The 22870-nt window shown below is 30.7% G+C and overlaps 1 protein-coding gene across 1 annotated transcript; it reads left to right on the plus strand.

Moving 5' to 3' along the window:
- Nucleotides 1-12477: 12477 nt before the first annotated feature.
- LOC123225213 (phospholipase A1-Igamma3, chloroplastic-like) lies at nt 12478-14352 on the plus strand. Its single transcript, XM_044649119.1, has one exon. It carries the CDS (start codon nt 12622-12624, stop codon nt 14206-14208), a length of 1587 nt encoding a protein of 528 aa, XP_044505054.1. The 5' UTR covers nt 12478-12621; the 3' UTR covers nt 14209-14352.
- The last annotated feature ends 8518 nt before the right edge of the window (nt 14353-22870 follow it).

Genomic DNA, 22870 nt, shown 5'->3' on the forward strand with positions numbered 1-22870 from the left:
CATTTTGTGAGCTTGTTTGCATGTAAAGAACAATTGATTTTCAATTTACTAATTTGGTTGAACATTCAAAACCTATGTTATTTTGACATGAATCTTCATTTTAAAAAATAGAATTATGCATCTATCCATGATAAAGGGGACGTAGCTATCACCCCTTGAAGGTGTTAAGATACAAATTGCTTCATATCTAATCAATTCTTTCTCCAAAAGGTGAAGCTTTTCCCTATGCAGTAAAAGACCCATCTCTATCTCTGTTGAGCTTATGTTACTTCTTAAGTCGTACGGACTAACAGGTTAGCTCAACGCACTTTTCAACCACAGAATTTCTAATATCTTTTATGCGATTCCATCTTTGAATAAAGTTCAAACACAAACAAACAAATATAGTAGTTGGTAGTTTGTTGATTTTTTGTGGGCCTTTGTGGTATCATGCTGTTGAAATTTATATATTTTCATAATTTCAGTGTACGATTTGTCATTTTAACAACCATCCAATTTGTATAAAAGTATAATGATAATATATATATATATATATATATATATATATATATATATATATATATATTACAACTTTTTATTTTAAGATCAATATAAATAAAGAGAGATCTATAAGAAAAAATTTAGTGATACATGACACATTTCGTGAGTTATCTAGTTACTTACTCCCTTCCACATATTCCATTTTTAGAATATTTTGTAATATCAATTAATCATTACATCGTAGTTGTGTTTTTCGATCATTGGGTTGAACCATGTTTTAATTTTCTATCTCCTTTTTTTCTCTTTTCTATTTTATACATATCATTCTCAAATGGATATCAAATGCTTATGGGAAGTTTATCACTATTACTAATGTCTAACTTATGTAAGATCTTAAAATTGTATACTTTGATTGGTGAATTAAAACTTATAGTTTCTACCATTTGGGTATACCTTCTTGTAATCGTGCCACAATATACATTATTTATGTTGCACAACAGAGGTGTTATCCTCTATGATATCAACTACTTACTACTTTAATGATATCTTAAGGTCAATCATACATTTTATGACCAAAAAACCATCTCCTATATGGTCCTACAAAAAATCATTATTCCATGCTTCAATTGTCAATCTATACATGTTATTCCTCAATCTACTAATTCAACATCACAAACTCATCAATCATCAATATATTCTCAACATGTATAATCATAATTTTCAATCAATTTCAGATATCTTTAAACTTTAGAAAGGAAGAGGAGATTCTAGATTGATGGATAAGCAATTCTAATTTATAGGAAAATACTTCAAAAGACTAAAAATTATAACCCTAACATCAAATTAAATTAGGCCTTATAAATTTTCAAAAACATGCTACAATTAAACTATGAAAAGGGCTTAGATAGCTTACCTTATACTTCAATTCCACAATCCAACCCTAATTTAATAGAAATTCACTTCCATTCGGAAATTTTCATAGATATATAAAGTTAGTTTTCAAGCCATCCTTTCCTCCTTGTTATAGACAAATAAGAGGCAAAATGGAAACCAATCCTAGCCCTCTAACAGAACTCCTAGACACATGTGGGCTATCCTGTGCTGATCATGTCTAATCACATTTCATAGAAAAGTGAAAGGATGAGATTGATAATTATGCCAACAAAGATCTCTTTTATCATAACGACTTTATAATTTCCACATGCTATTTATTCAAGTGGACAGAAACGATAAAATTTTTCAAAGTCCTCGTAACATTTTGGAAATTGGAGGATAATTGTTATATGATATTTTTTTACGTGTAGCATATTTTTGCAAGAAGAATCACTTCAAAACAACCTAAAATAACGATTACAATCAACGACTAGTTGTAGAACTAGTCATGTATATAGTCCTCTATCCACTACACTCTAGAAACAACGACAGACCTTTCATCCTATAATAATAAGAAAATTTTTATTTACAAATAAATCTATTTAGTATTTATAAATTTTTCTTTTTATATTTTCTTTCATGTCAATAAGGGAAATATATCTCCTTCTTTTCAATCAAGATAATTTTTTTATTGTAAATTATATGTTTTAGCTCATTTAAAATAGGAATAAATCATCAAAATCATGTTTAAATTAGAAACCTCCAATATTTTTATTTGACCATAACTTCCACTTTTAGTTCTATATATAAATTATTAATATGAGAAGAGAGGGATCCATAAAAAAGAACTTAGTGTTATATAGATATATTAGTGAGACGTCTAGTTATTTATTCTCACATATTTTTTCATTAGTTTTTTTGTAATATCAGTTAATCACTATACCGTAAATATAGGTTTTTAAATCATCAAATCAAATCACGTTAAAATTTTTCTATTTCTTTTATTTTTTTTCTTATTTAGTTTATCTATATCAATACTATAATAGACATCATAGTCTTATCAAATTCGTATTATTGCTACCATAACATAACTTACCCAAAAATTAGAACTGCGTACTTCAGTTAGGGAGAAGAAATCTTATGGAACACTTGGCAAGAAAAATGAACTCCTATGTATACAACTCAACTCACTGCAGCCGGGCTTCATAATTGGAAAAATGAACACTATGACCAAAAAAATGATCGAAAGTTGTCTGAAATGATACTAAATACTTTTGTAAAGAGCTCCTTCAAATCACTGGTATGGTCATTGAAGTCATTAGCATCGGCAGATTCCAAATTCAAGCAGTAATTTCAGGTCCTTAACCACCCTTTTGCTATTGAAATTTTACTGTTTACCACTGACGAAGAGATTGATGACGTCACGCAATGGTAACACTGATGACTTCATACAAGTAAATCATGAGGATATAAACATGTGCAGAACGTTTTGTCAGAAGAACTGAAAATTTATTAATATAATATGAATACGAGAAGACTGACCGGTCCCGGTTTCGTGGACATTATCGGAGGATCATGAATTGTGGCACATGAAGTTGCCCAATTTCGAGGTCTCTAGTGGGGCTCATTCTGATCTTGTAGATTCTTTCACATTAATGAGACAGAAGGGGAATGCAAAACACATTATAATGAAAACAAAAATTAAAAAGAAGAGATAGAGACCCGTGTTCCTCCTTTTGTGGCTCTTATTCAGAGCCCTCCACGCATGAAAGCCTTGAAACGTCCTTCCTTGGTATAGTAAGCACAAGGAGTCCTTGTCATTATTAGATTTAACATTCTAATTTCTTATTTTAAACTTTTGACAAATGTGATTAAATGTGTGAAGATTTAAATAAATAATTAAATTGCAAGAACTTATTTTTTATCTGTATATATATTTTTTAGAAAATTATGTTCTTACTTTATTTTTGCTAAATAATTTGTTTTTTTATTTGAAGTCTAAATCCACATCTTTAGAAAATGTGAGGTACCAAAGTTGTACTATGCCAATCGTGTTGGAACTTGATGCATTTTTATCACCTCTAAATTTTTTCTCAATCTCCCTTATTTTTACCATTAATATGATTATTGAAAATCCTTGATAAAATTTCTCCCGTGTTCTAATGATACTATCTATTGAATACCAAGTGTGTTGACACCCTAACTAGTTGGCGGAGCAATCATGAATTAATGATCTCTTGGATTGAAATGTTAACTTATAAATATTATCTCTAACATAACAAATTTACCTTTTTTTGGAATGATTTTGTCCGCTTGGATACCTATAAGTTTATAATTGGCTTGGTAAATTTTAAGGATTACATCTTTGTCAGTCCAAATTGACTCAATGTTCAACTATAATAAACAAGGTGACTTAAACTGTTAACCTAAGGTATATAATAATAATAATAAATGGATAATGCTTCTTGACATAGAGAGTAAGATTCCAATAGAAAGATAACATCTGATCAATGCTCTAAGTGTTGACGCTATAACTAGCTTCAACAATTGAGACGACATCGGCCGCCAAACCTTTAAGTTGAATCTACTTGATGATCTGAATGTCTATCAAGCCTCTTTGATGAAGGTGGCCAAATGCATACCCCTAGATACTATTTTAGGGTTGTAGAGCACAACTTACATCAACGAAGGCCCCATTTCTTGGTGTATAGTACATGTTTTGCTCATAACATCCATCCAAAATGTATTCCACTCTTAAGCAGTCAAGGTACATGAGTTCAATTATAAAGAGATAATCAATATCAAATCAATATTATTTTCTATCATTTTAAAAACATATCTTATAATAGGAGATTAAGGATTGAAATTTGATGTATAACAAATACTCTCTGCTATAGGGTGTCAAACTCTGACATTCTTGATTTAATTCAAACTTGGAGAGTTACGTCATCATGCGTGGCAATGGGTATACTTGCCCTAAAGACAATATAATCCTCATATATGGGCAAAACTCACACAAAATGAGGAATGTGTTAACTAGTGATGTCCAATGATAACTAATATCGGCAAGATTCTAACTAGCACATGTAAAATATACCAAAAAGAATATAACTCATGTTAGTTGAGGGTGCCACGACGTGTGCTACCAACCTAAGGTGCCAACTACAACTCACACTATCCATCATCCTCATGTTGACCAAAAACTCATATCAAGGTGATGGATATTCCAAATAAGAAAGCATAACTCGAATTTGCTCCACAACCAACAATAACATTTTAAACACGGGCAGTTGTTTCCACAGACCTAAACATGAATAGCTCCATAGGCATCTTGCTTGAAGCAAGAAAATTACAAGTCTTGTCATTGCATTGGTGACCGAAGGCTATTCTAAGCCCAATTAATGCCTATGTGACCATAGGCTCTTCTAAACTCTGTCACCACCTTGAAAATCACATACTCTTCCTAAGCTATATGACTACCTTGGTGACCATAGCCTTAAGCCTTGTACGTACCTTAGCGACTATAGGCACAGTAACAAATAGTGAGAAAATGCTCATCTCAAAGAAATAAAAAAGTATATATCGTAATTAAGGATGACAATGGGGAGGGGCAGGGAGGGGATATCAATCCCCGTTCCCGTTCCCGTCCCCGTCTCCGTAGGGGATATCAATCTCCGTCCCCGCCTTGTCCCCGTTGCGGGGATAAAAAATAATCCCCGTCCCCTCCCCGTGAAGAAAAATCTCCTCCTCATCCCCTCCCCGTCCCCACGGGGAAAAATTCCCTCCCCATCGCTGCCTCGTCCTCACGGGGAAAAATCCCCTCCCCATCCCCGCCCCGTCCCCGTGGGGAAAAATCCCCTCCCCATACTCATAAATATAAATTTTAATTCTTTTATATATTTCAATAAATAAAATAAATCATATTTTCTCAAAATATCACTTGCTACAAGAGCTACAAAATATTCTTTGTTATTTTAGTTCAAATATAAAGTTTTCATAAAATCTAACAATATGCAATAATCAATCTCTTCATTAGTAGCTCCTCATGTATGTGATTTAGGGTAATTTTATAATAACATTAAATTTAACACTTTTCATTCACTTCAATTGATTTTATTAAGTTTATAATTTATTATTTTTTATGTGTAAAACCTGGTGGATTGACTAATTAAGTTTTGAAGTTGAAATAAAATTAATTTGGTGTATTTGTATTTTATGATAATGAGATTCTGAGGTTTTTTTAATATATTAGATTAATAGTTTAGAAATTAGTAAAAGCTAATAATTGATAATTCAAAAATTAGTAAAATTAAAGTTATAGTTTTAATAAATCATAATGTAAAAATTTATATAACTTAATAGTTTAGAAATTATTATATTAATATATTAGGTTTAAGGGATGGGGCGGGCCAGAGAGGGGCGGGCCGGGGACACATGTATCCCCGTCCCCGACCCGTCCCCGATTATGGGGATTTTTTTCGTCCCCATCCCCGCCCATTTCCTCATTTTTATCAGGGAATCCTCTCCCCGTTAGGGTCGGGGAGGGTCGGGGCCCATAAAATCAGATCTAAATTGTCATCCCTAATCGTAATGCATTGCTATAATTATAAGAGGGCCAATATTATACATACAATTAAACAAAATTACAGTAGAAATAGGCATAAAAACATAAAATTTGAGATCCAAAAATGTCCCTAGTATGAAGGCACGATAATATACAAATAATTAAATAAGTCTCAGAATCAAGAAGAAATAAACGAGATTGACGACTTCCAACAAATGTCTTATCTCCATCATTTCTATTGGCATCACAAGAATTACACTGGATAGATTGCTGGAAATCTAAAAGTCGTGGGTGTTGGGTTTCTCCCCTTGAGTTGTGATGATAACAAGAAGAAGAAATCAACAAGACTAATGACTTCCAATGAGCTGAGCATGTGTCGATGCTCCAAATAAGTTGGGCAAGGTGTGGCTGCAGTTATTGAGTGCACGGGCATGGTAGCAATGAGAAACACTTCCACACGACAGGAGTTTTCAGAAGAAACATGGTAGATTCTTACTTGCAAAACATATGTCCTTGAAACATTTCCTTGTTTGAATCCGTTGGTGCAATCATGATTGTTGATTACCTAATACTACATAATCTATGGTATGGTATTTATGTGCAATCAAGATGGAGTCTCCCTGAATGTATAACTTAAGCAAGAATATTATTTTAATCTAAAGGCATATTCTATACTAATTCTCCACACCTTAAATAATTTTATGGGACCTTTTAGTGCTATAATGATGATATTCCAATCCATGAAATCGGTAAGATTAATTAGACTTTATTCTCAAAATGTAATACAAACACAAACGCAAGCACAAGCACAAGCACAATTCATTACCCACCGACCCCTTGTACATTATCTAGCCATTCACCTCTGTCCATTCACAATCTTTCGAAAATATATTTATTAGCACTACCACAATAAAGTCAACATGGTACCATAAATTCTATGCATGAAAAACAACATAATTTATTATTTTCACATTCAACGCTTTTACTTTCTCTCCCCAATAATTCTCTCTATCAGACGCAGACAACTCGAGCGGCTATTGTATTATTTCAAACTGTCCTGGTAACCCCATTTCAGATCGACGCTACAATATTGCTTGCAATAACGTGTTTGGTCTTTACTGTGGCAGACAGCTGGTTGCGTTTACAGCTCAGCAAGTTCACGTGTGTCAACTTTGACGACACTTGTATAAAATACAACTCCATGTACATCAATGGCCAAACGTGAATGACTGGGAACCTGGTTGAGCGATAGTGAGTTGTCAAACTATTTTAGGCCAAAGAACTGATTTTCCGTACAGTATATTGTGACCGTTCCTCACTTTATAATTTTAAAATTTTTATTTACGTATTTATAAATTATTAAATTTATTAGTTTTAAAAATAAAATTATTATTTTATTTATAATATTTAAAATAAACTTAAATTTTACCTTTTTTTTCTTTCTAAATCTTAAAAATTAACTATTTCTCTCATAGATTAAATTTTAAAAGATAATATTTTCTCTTTAAGGGTAGTTTTCAAACTATGACACTATAGTTAATAGCCTCACATTCTCAACGCTTTCTATTCCTTCAACAATCTCTCTTCTCTCACTTAGACCTCTAATCAGTGATGATTGAAGTCAAGAAAATAGTTCTTTGTTTTCCCATACGAAGACAAAGATCTCGTCTTTGTCTAGGAACATGAGGAAGACGATCATCTTCCAAAAAGAATATGTAAAAAGATGATCATTTTCTCAAACAAAGACAAGATCTTTGTCTTTTCGACTTCAATCGATGCCAACCAAAAGTTCATGTGAGAGGAGAGAGATCACTGGAGAAAGAGGATGTCAGCAATGACGTCAAAGTTTCAAAATTAAACCCTAGGAGGGAAATGTTTTTTTTTAGAACTTGGTCTTGGGGGAAATGGTTAGTTTTTAAGGTTTTAAGGGTGAAAAGTAGACAAAATTTTAAGGGGTTAGAGTTTCATTAACTTTAACAGTTCATAGGTGGGTAAATAAAAATTTTAAAGTTAATAGATGAGAACTTAAAAATACAACATACTTTAGGTGGGAATAAGTCCTTTGACCACTATTTTGCCTTAAACTTATATAAAAATAGTTTGAATGATTGCCAAGGTTGATGTAATGAAATGGTCATGTAAAATAAAGATATATGATTAAATTTTGAAGGGGAATTAATTAAAATAGGCAAATATATTGTCGCTTATATGTTTTTAGGCCAAGTTTTGTCCTTTTTATCTTTATAAGCAAACTTATATTTTTATTCCAATAATTTCTCTTTTTCACTTCACTTAACTAATCTCATTTTTATCGTTTTCATCTTATTTTCATCATTATCTCTTTTTTCAATACTCTTTTTCTCTCAACACTCTGATGACAACACATTCCAACTATTTTTTTTTGTCATTCATTATCATCATATATCAAGTAAGTTTCTTTTATATAAATAACAACTCGTATTAAAAAAAACAGTGAATTGAATAATGTTTTTGGGGATAAAAGTCAAAAAGTTTTAATGATGATTTCTGAGAGAGGTTGAATTTTTTTAGTTAAATACTTATATTAATTGGACAGTTAATATCTATATAAGTTTTGGTGTCCAGATCTAAGAAAAATGAAAATCACTGTATTTTCTAGTAAATTATGGGACTTGTGGGGTCTATGTTAGTGGGGTCTGCGGAGTTTGCATTTTAGTGATTTTAGTTTGTGTGGTTTACGTTTGCATGGTTGACGTTTGCACGGTTTGTGTTCTGTTTTCTGTCTCTTTGAAGTTTTTGTTTTTGTTTTTGCTTATTTTGTTTCTAGATTACTTAATTAATTAAAATTTTGTGTATCCAGGAAAATACGTAAGTTAATATATTTGCTTAGATATGGTGGATATTATGTTAACGGATGTGATAACAGTTTGAAATATATTGGTGGAGTTCAAACATTTGTATCAATCAATAAAAAAATAAATTATGATGGATTTATAAAAGTAATGTGTTCTTGTTTATGCATTGATTGAAGTTATAATATTATAAAAATTTATATGTAAAACCTTACCACCTTTAGTGATATACCATATTTGTTAAAGGATGATTTTAATATTCGATTTATGATGAGGTTATCTAAGACACATAAAAGGGATCCATTATTTCTTACAGTGTTTACAAGGCCTACAGAAGTCAGAACCAACATGCAATAATAGTAAATTGAACCACAGCCAGGGGTTCAATCATTTAGAGCCATGGATGATTTGGATAACATATATAATGAGACATAACCAAAAAGTATGCTCGAAGATGATGGTGTTGAGGTTAAGGTACTTGATGAAATAACAAGGCAACAAGAACCTTTGCGGGTTACACTTGAGAGATGTTATGAGATGGGTGATATTCTAATAGATAATTTTCAATCAAACGAAGAAGAATATGGTGATTGTGACGATTGGGGTTAGGATCTTGGCAATGACAAGGGTGATGATGGTGGTGATAACGAATGTGATGATATTGATGATGATAGTGGTCATAACAAAGGTAATAACGGGGGTGGTGATGAAGCAAAGGTTGGTCCAAAACATGATTATGCTAATATCCACAACTGTATCCTATAAAAAAGGATTGTGAGATGAAATACATAATCAAACCAAAAATGTATAAACAATATAACTCTAATTTAACCTAATATTTATTTCTAAGGTTACCTAAAATGCCATTGTATATCCTATTAATGTATAACTTTGCATTGAAATATTTGAATTGTATGTTTGATGATCATTCATAACTTCTTTATACCTTTTCTCCACTGTCTGACTTATTGATTTCACTATCAACTCTCAAATCATAGTCCTCTATAGAAATCTATTGAATGCGTCTCAATCATTAACTAACTGTAATATATGTTTTGATACCACTTTTCGATTATAATCCATAATGTATCAAATATACTACGGCTACTTTGATTGCATTCTCGTCATTGTTTCCCTATGACTTAGACATTAAAGTTTTATTGAGAGCACCATGACTCATAGATTTGACACATGGGAAGTATTTGTCTCCAAAATTTGATGAGTCCGTTGTTATGTATTCACTTATATCCGTTTCACTACTAAACCTCAATCTAGTCATTATAGCAATCTCAATCAGAGTAAATCTACATTCGACCCTATTTAATCTAAACCAAAACACTTCTCCCCACTTACCTTTATTCATTTGCTGAAAGAGTATACTATGTAATAATGTCGAACTATATGCATATACTCTAAAATTAAAAAAAGTTTAAAATATGTTTGTCTGAATAATATCTTCTAGGCTAAATTTAGTTTTTCCCTTATATATTTCACCGTATCTTTATGACTACGAACATTGATCATAACTCTAAAATTATAAGCATCATGAAATCGCCTTTTCTCTACCTATTCATTAATTAGAAATTTATGCAAAAACAAATTTAAAATAAAATACTATTCATTAAACAATAAAGCTTATGGAGCGTTTGGTTTGGGTAATGTTTTATTATCAAAATAAGGAGATTACCTCGAAGATAGATTACTAAAAAGATTACTGGATATAAATTATTACTACGTTCGATAAATTTTGGTAAAAATGGATAGTATAAATAATTAATGTGTTTGCTTAACGGTAATAAAATAATACTAATAAATTATTTTACTTAAATACCCTTGAATATAATTATTTTGAAATATTTTTTATTATTTTTTATATTAATTAAATATAAATTTATTTTTGTCTTAAAAAATTAATAAATAATAATATAATTATAATAAAATCAAGATTACATTGGTAATCTTTTAATACTTAAGGTAAAAGTGGTAATCAGATTACTAATATTATCTATCACGTTAGCATTGATAATAGAAAATTACTGTAATATTTTATTACTGACAAATTAAACAAGGTTGGTTTGCGTGACATTGTGTGATTTGCATGACATTGTGAAATATCATTTGCGTGATATTATGCAGTTTGCGGTATATTGCACAGTTTGCGTGGTTGCGGGACATTGCGCAATGTAGGATTTTGTGTGGTTGTATGACATTGTGCAGTTTACTGGCCATTGTGCGGTTTTTGTGGTTTGTGCAGTTCCTATAAATTTGTGAGATTTTCGGCCCAGTTTCCATTTGGTCGATGGCTACACTTTCAGACATCTATGTCACACTATTAACGGTGAAACTACAACTCTAATGACCACTAAATACCATTCATAATATTCAAATATATAAATCGACAAATTTAGGGTTTGAATTAAAAAACCCTAACTACCACGAGAACCACCATAACTGACGCACATTGTCTAATCCTATTTTAATCAATCCAAAAACACTTAACAATCAATACTCACAATAAGTTTTTACATCTGTTCGATAAAAATAGGTATAAACCAAATCAACAAAATAACAAATGTTAATTGGCCTCTAAAGCCATTGTTGATGTTTTGGAAGAAGATAATCGTCTTCCTCGTCTTCGTCTTCTTGGCTTAGATGGCTAGTTAGAGAGAGAGATGAGGAGAGAGATACCATCGAAGAGAGAGAAAATATTGGGACGGAGAGACAGTCAATGATGGTGTTGGAGATTAAAAAATAAATCTTACGAGAGAAATGTTATTTTTTTTAGAACTTGATGTAGAGAAGAAATTGTTAATTTTTAGGGTTTAAAAAGGAAAATGAGATAAAATTCTAAAATTAACAGATTTGATTAATTTAACAACTTATGAGTGGAATAAAGAGTTTTTGAAAATTAAAGCGTAGAAACTAAAAAAATGAGTAATGTTTGAGTGAGAATAAATCCTTTGGCAACTTAAGAATGCGTAAAGATCAGTGTTGGCATTCCAATTGTCCAATTTCAAACTTTGACACTGATTGAACTTTATTTATGCATCTACTATGTAGGCATTCTCAATAATTCATTAATTTTCTTTATAGAAAAAACTATAAGCAAGCCCAGAATTATATAATTATTTTTAGATAGACCTAAAATTGGCTTGAAATAGGTTTAAACTCTAAAAAATTTTGATGAACTAAACCTAAACAAAAAATTTGAAGCCCGAATGGTTAAACTTAAAACTTGGGTATGAAATATTTTATATAATCAGACTTGAATAAGTCAAATTCAATTCGATAAACCTGATTAATAAGCTCATAGTTCAAGATGTATAAATCAATCATGGTTGTTCTTTTGTTTTATTAATAAAAAGTTTAGAGGTTATTATTTTTTTTAGTTATATTATGTGATTTTATATTTGATAAATCAAGTAATATAATATTAATAATAAAAAATAAATTATTTAATTAATCAAAGAGCATCCACTTAGTAATGTTAACTCTTAAGTCTCAACAAAAACCATCAATTACTTCCATAATAAAAAGGAAACCAGTTATATTGTATTCTCTTGCCTACAAATAGATTAAACCTCAATACAATTTCTCTCAATTTTGTGACACAAAGGATAGTGAATAATTATTTATAAATTATGGAATAAATATATAAAAAATTACAAATAAATAAATTACTATATATAATTATATGTTATATAATTGGAAGACATCTTTGCATGCCCACCACTACTCTGCTATTGCTTTTCTCTTCTGAATTGATTTCCATTTAGACAAACACTAACTCTAATTTCTCTCTCATAACACCAAGCAAAGGAGAGAAGATTGATCCCAAAATTGAGTAAGAAGAGGAAGATATAGAAGCTAGCTATGGCTCCTCAACTTTTATCTTTCACCAACCCTACCAAATACCCCTTCCCACCGTTCTCTGGGAATCTCTTGACGACCAGATCATTCAATGGAAACAAAACCAAGAGCCATCACCCCTTTCACTACAAACCCTTTTCTTCAAAAAACTCTACAACGCTCATCAGATGTTCTTCAGTCTCAAATTTGAAAACTCCAAATATTCAGAAAGCAGTAGAAGAAGAAGACCTAGAGTTTGAAGAAGAAGAGGTAGATTTTGAAGAAGAGCCATTAAACAAGATGTGGAAGGAAATCCAAGGCTCCAACAACTGGGAAGGACTTTTAGACCCCATGAATTCTCATCTCCGCAGAGAAATCATTCGCTATGGTGAATTTGCTCAAGCCTGCTACGACTCTTTCGATTTTGATCCTAATTCCAAGTATTGTGGCACATGTAAATACCCAGGCTCCCATTTCTTCGAAAAGCTCCATATGGAAAATTATGGCTACAAAATTAGCAGGTATCTTTATGCAACATCCAACATTAATCTTCCAAACTTCTTTCAAAAGTCCCGGCTGAGCAAAGTTTGGAGCACCCATGCAAACTGGATGGGCTACATCGCCGTAACCACCGATGAAGAAGAGGTCAAACGCCTGGGAAGAAGAGATATTGTCGTCGCATGGAGGGGCACGGTTACTTATCTTGAATGGATTTATGACCTCAAAGATATTCTCTGTTCGGCAAACTTCACCGACGATCCCTCCATCAAGATGGAGCTCGGCTTTTACGATTTGTACACCAAGAAAGAAGACTCCTGTGACTATTGCTCCTTCTCCGCCCGCGAACAAGTCCTCGCAGAAATCAAAAGACTTCTTGAATACTACGATGGAGAAAAAATCAGCATCACGTTTACAGGCCACAGCCTCGGGGCAGCGTTGGCGATAATCAGTGCTTATGATGTTGCAGAGTTGGGCCTCAATGTCACCAACGATGTGGAATCAACTAGTAAGAAAAAAATACCAATAACAGTTTACTCCTTCGCCGGTCCTCGAGTGGGGAACCTCAAATTCAAAGAGAGATGCGATGAGCTCGGAGTTAAGGTGCTGAGAGTCGTTAATGTTCACGATAAAGTCCCATCTGTGCCGGGGATTCTAGCGAACGAGAAGCTTCAGTTTCAGAAGTATTTAGAGAAAGCCACAAATTTTCCTTGGAGCTATGCGCATGTTGGAGTGGAGCTTGCGTTAGACCACACTCACAGTCCGTTTCTGAAAGACACTAAGGACTTAGGCTGCGCCCACAACCTGGAGGCCCTGCTGCACTTGATCGACGGCTACCATGGGAAGGACAAGAGGTTTGTGTTGGCGACGAAGAGGGACATCGCGCTGGTGAACAAGTGCTGTAATTTTTTGAAAACTGAGTACGGTGTTCCGCCGCATTGGCGACAGGACGAAAACAAGGGAATGGTAAGGAACAGCGACGGCCGGTGGATGGTGCCGGAGAGGCCGAGATTGGAGGCCCACCGGCCGGAAGATACGGCCCACCACCTCAAAAAAATACTGAAAAGAACCACTATTACCACCAAGGGTTCTCCACAACTGGGAGCAATCTGATAATGTTCTTGCATCCAAGGTAACTTTCAACTAATATAAATGTTAGACCTTTAATTGCTGTACGATATAAAATATTGTCATGAGAAATCATCATACGAAGAAGATTATCCTTCTCCCGTGGTGGATTTGGTTTGATTTGTGTTACTTTTTTGCCTTTGAATATTTTGGTAATTGTACTGGCTAATAATTAATTAACATTATTAAAGGCAAAAAGGTAATGATTGTTAGTATGATACCATACTCTATTTGGTAATATCTTATTATCTTATAATATTTGATCAATTTAAACAACAAATTTTAGTCTTGGACCTCTCTTAATCAACATTAACAAATGCATAAAATGATTTTCAACAGATTGTGACTTTTGAAAGTAAAGAACAATAAACAAGTTGTTGATGGAATGTCTTATCACATTCTCAAGTTTCACTGTAGATAGCTATAAGCATGGTAACAAAAAGGTATTGTGAAGTTAGGGGTGGATATTGAGTCTAATTGAGTCTCAATATCTCTTAGTATGAATTTAACTTAAATAAAAAATAATTTAATTTGAGTTTGATTTAAATTTATCAAATTAATATTAAGGATGATTCGAGTTCAATTATAATGAAAATGATTCGATTCAAGTTTAGTTTGAATTTATAGTTTAGATATGTAATTTAAATTCATAGTTTGAATTTATGTTTTATTAATAAAATAATGTCATTTAATAATTATTTAACATAATTTGAATTGAGCCACGAGTCAAGTTTGAATTAAATTTAATCATTAATTTAGCTCGTAAGTCAAATTGAATCAAATTTTCTATAGTTCAAGTTTGATTCAGTTTTAAAACTAATCGAACCTCTTAATTTGAAATTAGTTTATATTCAAAAAAAATAAATTCGAACTAAATTAAATCAAACTAAGTCAATTTTAGAGTTTGAATGAACTCGTTTTGAACCTAGTCTGATGTGAAGTACATACAGAGAAGGAGAGGAAAGAAACAAATTATCAAAAAAAAAAAAAAATTTTACAAGAGAGACAAATCAAAGCTCAAAACCACGAAAATAAACAAGTGATGTGAAACGAGGATAATGATTATAAATTTATTATATTATGCTTGAACAATCTAACACATCAGTTTCCTATGATTACATGTTCATTTTTGAAGAATTTAGAAACAAACCAATAAAAAATGCATTTACTTTTTCTTAAGCTTCAAAAACTATTACCTTATGATAATTACTACATTAATTTGAATGTATTTCCCTCCCTTTAAAAAAGATACACAAAGGGAATAAAAAGAGGAAGAGAAAGAAAAAAAAATAAAAGAGAAAAAAGCACTCTTTTGTAATTCTTTTCACATATATTGATAGTTATATTATGAAAGTAGAGAGTTTTTTTTTTGTCTAACCATGTAAAAAAAAAATCATTTGTTTTATCATTCTTAAACCATTTTTTACCTTTTTTAGAGAGGGTAACTGTTAGACAGTATATCTAGTAAGCTTAGATACTTGATGGAACTCCATTAGATCACGGAGGGCGTCTAAGTGATCCAAAGGATCACTGCTTCTGTCCAAAAACAGCGCCTGAAAACTGTTAAAAAAGGGTGCATGACGCACTTGGTGGGAAAATGAAAATTCTCCAAAGTTACCAGATTTCTTAGAGCTTGCCTAAGCCCTTGCAATGGGATGTCCACTAGATCATGTTAATTACACCAACTTTTGACGGTAAGCCCGAGAAGTATTTTAGGTAGTCGTGCATGTCATGCCCTTGAGGTTGTTGGTTGGACCAGTCCAAGTCCCTTTCCAATCCATCTCGTGATGGTGTCAACTAATTAAATCTCTGAAAACACAAATTACCTACTGGACATCGAGGGTCAATATCCCTGCAGTGAGAATGATTATCCTCGTATCGAGGGGTGATACCATTAAAATGTGGATCCCGCTCCACAGATTGTTGCTTGGCTCAGTACGAGTTATTTTGAACATGTGATGATGAGTTATTACCACCGTCGGTGTGACATGTTTTGCACGCCTTACCACATTGCAAGTCAGAAATGATGCAAGTCCTAAATTGACTAAAGGGTGCACATATATCATTGCTTCTTTGAAAATTAATTAGCCAGTCTTGTCGGTGCCAGAAAAATGTAGAGGGGCCTTCCTAAACTAAGCTGATATTCACGGACTCATCCCTTGTATTCGTGCAGTCGTTAAAAACCCCAATACCCCCCTCATAAATTCATTTTTTAGGTAATATTATGCCTTCTTTGTTGCTAAAATTTTTAAATTATACATGCGTCCAAATATCTCATTTAATTGTACGATTTTCATTTTTTTTTTGGGGTTAAAACAAAGAAATTCTACCTATGAGAGTTAGCTCAGATACAAAGAATTAAGCCTTAACTATTTTAAAAATATTGAAGTTGATGATTATATTATACTTGTGCAGACAATAATATGAAATATGGGGAACAAAATGGATGTCCTCCATAGAACGCTTGATTTGCATATGCACCAACAAAGTTTCAACCAAGTGATCATGAAATGGTTGTTGATTCGAACGTTTGATATTTTGTTTTAAAATACATGGTGCTTATGTATAATTATTATCTTTTTTTCATTAAAATTGTACTACTTTGGAGTCATTATATATATATATACCTATTTTTTTATATACAATTTATATATACAATAATATATCATCATAATATTATTATTTGTGTATCATCTAACCGACACACGAACGATTAAACGATGCACAGATCTGTGAGAGATTGTTTAGTCATTTAAATTAGATTTTCGAGTAATTTTTATGTCAGAAAATCACTGAAAAAGAATAAGTCCATTGGCCATATAAATAATATCAAATCACGTATTACACTTAAACATACTTTTACATTTCAAACCAGGATGTGCCGAACATTTGTAATATTCTTTTTTGATAAGAATATATCTATTAGGATAAAGAAAGATCTTAAACAAGCCGGTTTAAATGTAATTTTGTTTGGAAGCCCTATAGATTCAAGCCGGTTTAAATTGATGGAAAGTAACAAAATTTAGAGAATAAAGGGCATATGGAAGCCCAATAAAAGTTGGACAAAGTGTAATCCAATATTGAAGTCTACAAAGAGATTCAAGAAATGCATACCAACAAAAGTTTACAAAGGATAAGAAACCACCCATGTGGTTCAATATTTTTATTAGATGGAGGAGATTTATTTTGTTAGGGATAAACGTAAATATAATTAGTAAGTTTTATCTAATTTTGTTTCTATATTTAGTTGTCACGCTTAATTGTCATGTTAATGAAGTCATATATATCTTTTTTTTGGTATTTTGTTTGACACATAAGAATAATACAAAATAATTTTACCCTCTATATTCTACTACAAAACTAGTATATACTAGCATTTTTTTTTTTTTTGTGACATTTGTTCAAAAGCCACTAAAAAATATGAGAAGTTAAAAAAATTAATAACTAAAACTTATATAACCAACATCAAACTTACCCAATAAAAAGTATTGAAGTCAATTAGAAACTAGTTGAATAAATCATGAGAAAACATCATTTTAATACAAAAGTTGGATAATGAGGTTCATGAAGAGATTCAAGAAGTGCAAACCAACAAAGGCAAAAAACGACTAGAAATCCACCCATGTGGCTCAATGGTTTTATTAGATGATAAAAATTTATTTTGTTAAGGATGAGAGCAAATATAATTAGTAAATTTAATTAAGTTTTGTTTGACATTATTATGTTTAATTGTCATGCAGAGTTGTTATGTTTGTTTGAAACATAATAATAATTCAAAATAATTTTACTCTTTATATTTTCATTTTTATCTTTGTTGCAGTTCTTTAAGCTTTTTCAGTTTTTTTTTAAGCTTTTCTTCTCCAAGAGCTTACACTCATTCGAAGAGTAGTTTGTTTCCAACCATCATGCATTCTTTGAAATCATAGGAAGATCGTATCAATGGACCTTGATTCTTGTAATATTTCATTTCAAAAGAGATGATGAAACTAATTATTGTCAAACATATTTAGAAGATATTCAAATATGGGAAGATGAAGGGATGACACTTACGGTGTATCCTATTGGGTTATAACATCTATAATAATTACACCATTATATTTAGTTGTGTTTTAACATACCTAGATCTTAAACTTTTCAGAATTTTCTATAAGATATTTTTTTAGTGAAAATGCTAGGAGGTTGAATTTCTATTGAATTTGCTTACTTTCTTCATATGAATTTTTGCATAATCTCAATCTAAATAAGATAATAGTAATTCTAATATAATTATAATCCCTAAAAGAAAATAAAATTAAAACTCTTAAAATAAATATAATTTCTCAACAACGAAAAAATGAAAGAGAGTGATAACTCAAATTTGAATACTACAAGAAAATATTCTTAATGAGTTTATGAGTTTTTAAAAGAATCAAGAAAAAAGACCTCACAATTTTATTATACTAATACGAATAATCTGTCTTATGGATTACATGTTTATTTATAAATTATAATCTTAGTCTAAATAGGATAATAACAAATCTAATATTTAGGATAATAACAATCTTAATTTTTAGGATAATGATAATCTCAATCAATGATGTGATCCGTAGAAGACTAAAAATGTATGATCAAATAATTAAGAACTATGAGAAAAGTGTGATAAACTAGATAACATTAAAAACGTTGAACACATAAATTAAAAGTACAAAGCATGATGTGATATTAAATATTTAAAATAAATATATAAATAATATATTATCATATAATTTAATAATTTTAAATTAATAATAAAATAATATCTAATCATATAATAATTTATATAATATTACTCATTAATTATTTATTATCGGTGGTTTGGCGACCCAAAAAACGAAATGAAGCTAGCTTTTATAACTGAGAAAAGTATGCCAATTTAATGAATAAAACCTAATCTAATTTTTTACATGTTGACGGAGAACATTTCCATTAAATCACAAAATATTGAAATAAACGTGGGCCTATTGCCATGAGCAATCCACGCATGCATATTATTTTAAAAACTAAAACAATAAAATTTTGTGTACCTATTTTGGGTACATAAATATATACATATTTATATGTATCATCATGTGATTGGATGAGTTTGAATTAAGAATAAAATAATAATCAATCATATGATGACACATATGAATGTGTATATATTTATATATCTAAAGTGGGTACACATAGTATTGTTCAAACTAAAATGAGGATGGGATCGGTCAAGGAAAGCTTTGTATTTATAGTACTGAAACAATATTAATTAAACTACTAAGAAAGAATGTTGGATGGTTCAATAATTGTATATTCTAAGTTTGAAATTGGAGCAGCTCTAACTAACATATTATATGTCTAATTTTATATTAAAGTCGTATTATCATAGTATTTTTCAAACATATAAAAAATGCGAGGAAAACAGGATGACAAATATGCAGCGATAAAAAAATATATATTTTATTTTTATTAAATAGTATTGTTATATGTAAAACTGTATTATAAAAACTAATGTGACATAAGTGAATGATTAAGAAAAAATATCAAAATGAAAACTTAAACGGATAATACTAAATAGAGGTGTGTATAATTTAATTCAAATTATAAAATTGAAGTGAATCATATAAAAATTACAGTTTGATTTGTTCAATAGTTTGGTTTAAGTTGAAAATTTTTCAAACCACTTTTTTAGTTTAGGTTGCAGTTTAAATGATTTTCAAATCAAACCAAACTGTGAACCGTATTTCTTATATACACACACATAATTTTCCAATAAACAATTAAGTGTACAATTTATTTATTTATATTTATTTTGTCATTTTCTTTAAATATATATTGTATATATATTTTATATATTTATATTATGTTTTAGAAAACTATTATTCAATAAAGTTTATATATATATATATAAAATCTTAAAAGTTCAAACTATAATAGTTGAATCGTGTATTGAAAACCTAATTTTTTATATAATGTATCGTGTATCGTATCGTATAATGCGCCGTTTAAAAAATAAAATAATAAAATATTAATAAAATAATAAAAAATTGTAATTGACACATCATCATCATTTTGGAAAATATCACAAACACTTTTAATATTAAAAAAAATTTCATAAACACTCATATTATATTATCATTTTCTCTAAAAAAGTATATCGATCCGTATTAATAATATGTATTGTATTAATTCAATACATCTTATAATACGTATAGTTTTTCACCTGTATTATATTATACATAGTAGGATATTGATAATTATGGTTCAAACTATAATATAAACATGACAAAATCGCATTTTTTCAGTTTGATTTGAAACCTAAAAGAGTTTAGTTTGGTTTGAAAATTTTTTATACTATTTTTTTAGTTTGGTTTGAAAAATGTCTTAACTGTATTATATCAGATCATGCACACCTCTAATACTAAAAGAAATTAAAAAGAGAGTCAAATGTGTTTGATTTGATTCCTTTTGATTTGATTAATTTTTAATTGGCACTTAAATAAAATAATAAATAATTTAAAACCAATTGTTTGCATTCTACGCATTGCAATACTATGTTACTACTATAAAATTTTAGAATGACTATTCTTATTAATGTATGAAAAGAAGTACAAAGCCTATTTAAAGACAGAAATATAAAACTATATTTACAATATTTCTTAAGGTATAACAATATTTCCTAAATTATAATAATACAACAATTGTACTTTATACTAAAATTACATTTACTCTACCACCCCCCTTAATTGAAGCATGTGGCAAAAATTTCTATATAATGTGTTGAAGCGATTTGATGGTAACCCCTGAAGGATGAAATTGATGAAGATGACGATGTAAACAAGCATCATATATAGTGAAAGAGAAAGAATTAAGACATGCAAGCTCAAAAGGAGAAAGATGGAAACAAATGACCTATTCTTTTACCTTCTATGGAAAATAAGATGATGAAATAAAGTTCCTCACTCGAAAAAAATAACTTATGCATATAAACAAAAAGACTATTTCTTTTATTAATAATTCATATAAATATACATATGAGATTAAAATAACCTTAGAACCGACAACATGAATGGTTCGTAGGGTATACACTAACAACCCTTGGTGAACAAATCAACAAGTTGATCAGTATTGGAAACATATTGAACTTTGAGCATTTTGGTTGCAACTTTTTCACACATAAAGTGTATATCCAATTCAATATGCTTTGAGCGGGCATGTTGGATAGGATTGGTCGTCATATATATAGTACTGATGTTGTCACAAAGAACAAGTAGAGGATCAACAAAGAGAACAGAAAGTTCTCATAAGATACTTTGAATCCAGACAATTTCAACAACTACTAAATGATACAGTGGATTGTTTCTTAGCGAGACAAGAAATTGAATTAGGATCGAAAGGACACAAAAGCCTATTGTGAGACATCGTGTCTGGCCAACTAGCCCAATCCATATCAAAATAAGCCAAAAGATGATCACATTTACCTTTAAAAATTTGGAGACCATAATGAAGAATTCCTTTGATATATTGAATGATACGCTTGACAACAGTAAGATGAGCTTTCCTCAGTTGATGCATAAACTGGTAAACTTGATTTACAGAGAAACAAATGTTAGGTCTTATGAAAGTAAGATATGAAAAGCACCCACAAGACTTTGATATTAAGTAGGATCAGATAATAAAGGACTTGTGATAGTAGATAATTTTTCCAAATTAACAATTGGAGTGGCAGCAGGTTCAACAGATTCCAATCCACTTTTCTAAATTAAATTAGTAACATACTTATGTTGATCCAAAAAGAGACCCTTAATATTAGGAGTTATAACAATGCCCAAAAAGTAATGAATAAGACCAAGATTGGATATAGCAGATTCACTATTTAATACATTCAACAAGTTGTGCAATAAATTAGAAGTAGATGTTGTTAAAAGAATATCATCCATATACAAGAATATAATGGCCATACCATTAATGCCTTTGTAAATAAATATAGAATGATCAGATTTACTACCTTGAAATTTTTTGTCTCTAAGAAAATTAGTAAAACACCGAAACCAAGCATGAGGTGCTTGTTTCTAGCCATACAACGCTTTATGCAATTTATAGACATGATTTAGAAAATCAGGATGAACAAACCCACGAGGTTGAGACATGTAGACATCTTCTATCAAAATGTCATGAAGGAAGGCATTTTTGACATCTAATAGATGCAAAGACCATCCATTACAAATGATCAAGGAAAAAACTATTTAAATTATTGTGGGTTTAACAACGAGACTGTATGTCTCATCATAGTCTACCCTTGACTATTGTGTAAAGTCTTGATCCATTGATGAAGAGATATTGTCACTTCGAGATAGAAGTGATGAAGAATGTGAGATTTTATCAGAAAGAAAAGGTAAATTTGAATGATGTGGAGAATCTTGGTTTAAAAGGCAAGAATTTGAATTGAGTAAGGATGTTGTAATTGGTATAGATGTCAAAATAGGTAGGGTAGTGGTTGGAACAGTTGGTGGAATTGAAGTATTTGAATTAAAAAAGAAAGGTACAAGTTGAGATGTAGGTAAATAAGGTAGTGGAGCGAATTTGGAATGATGAGTTGTGACAGTGGACTTTGTAGGACAAGATTCCTAAGATCATGGGATATTGGGTGATTGGA

The sequence above is a fragment of the Mangifera indica genome, chromosome 9, assembly GCF_011075055.1.
Source record: "Mangifera indica cultivar Alphonso chromosome 9, CATAS_Mindica_2.1, whole genome shotgun sequence".
NCBI classification, from domain to species: domain Eukaryota; kingdom Viridiplantae; phylum Streptophyta; class Magnoliopsida; order Sapindales; family Anacardiaceae; genus Mangifera; species Mangifera indica.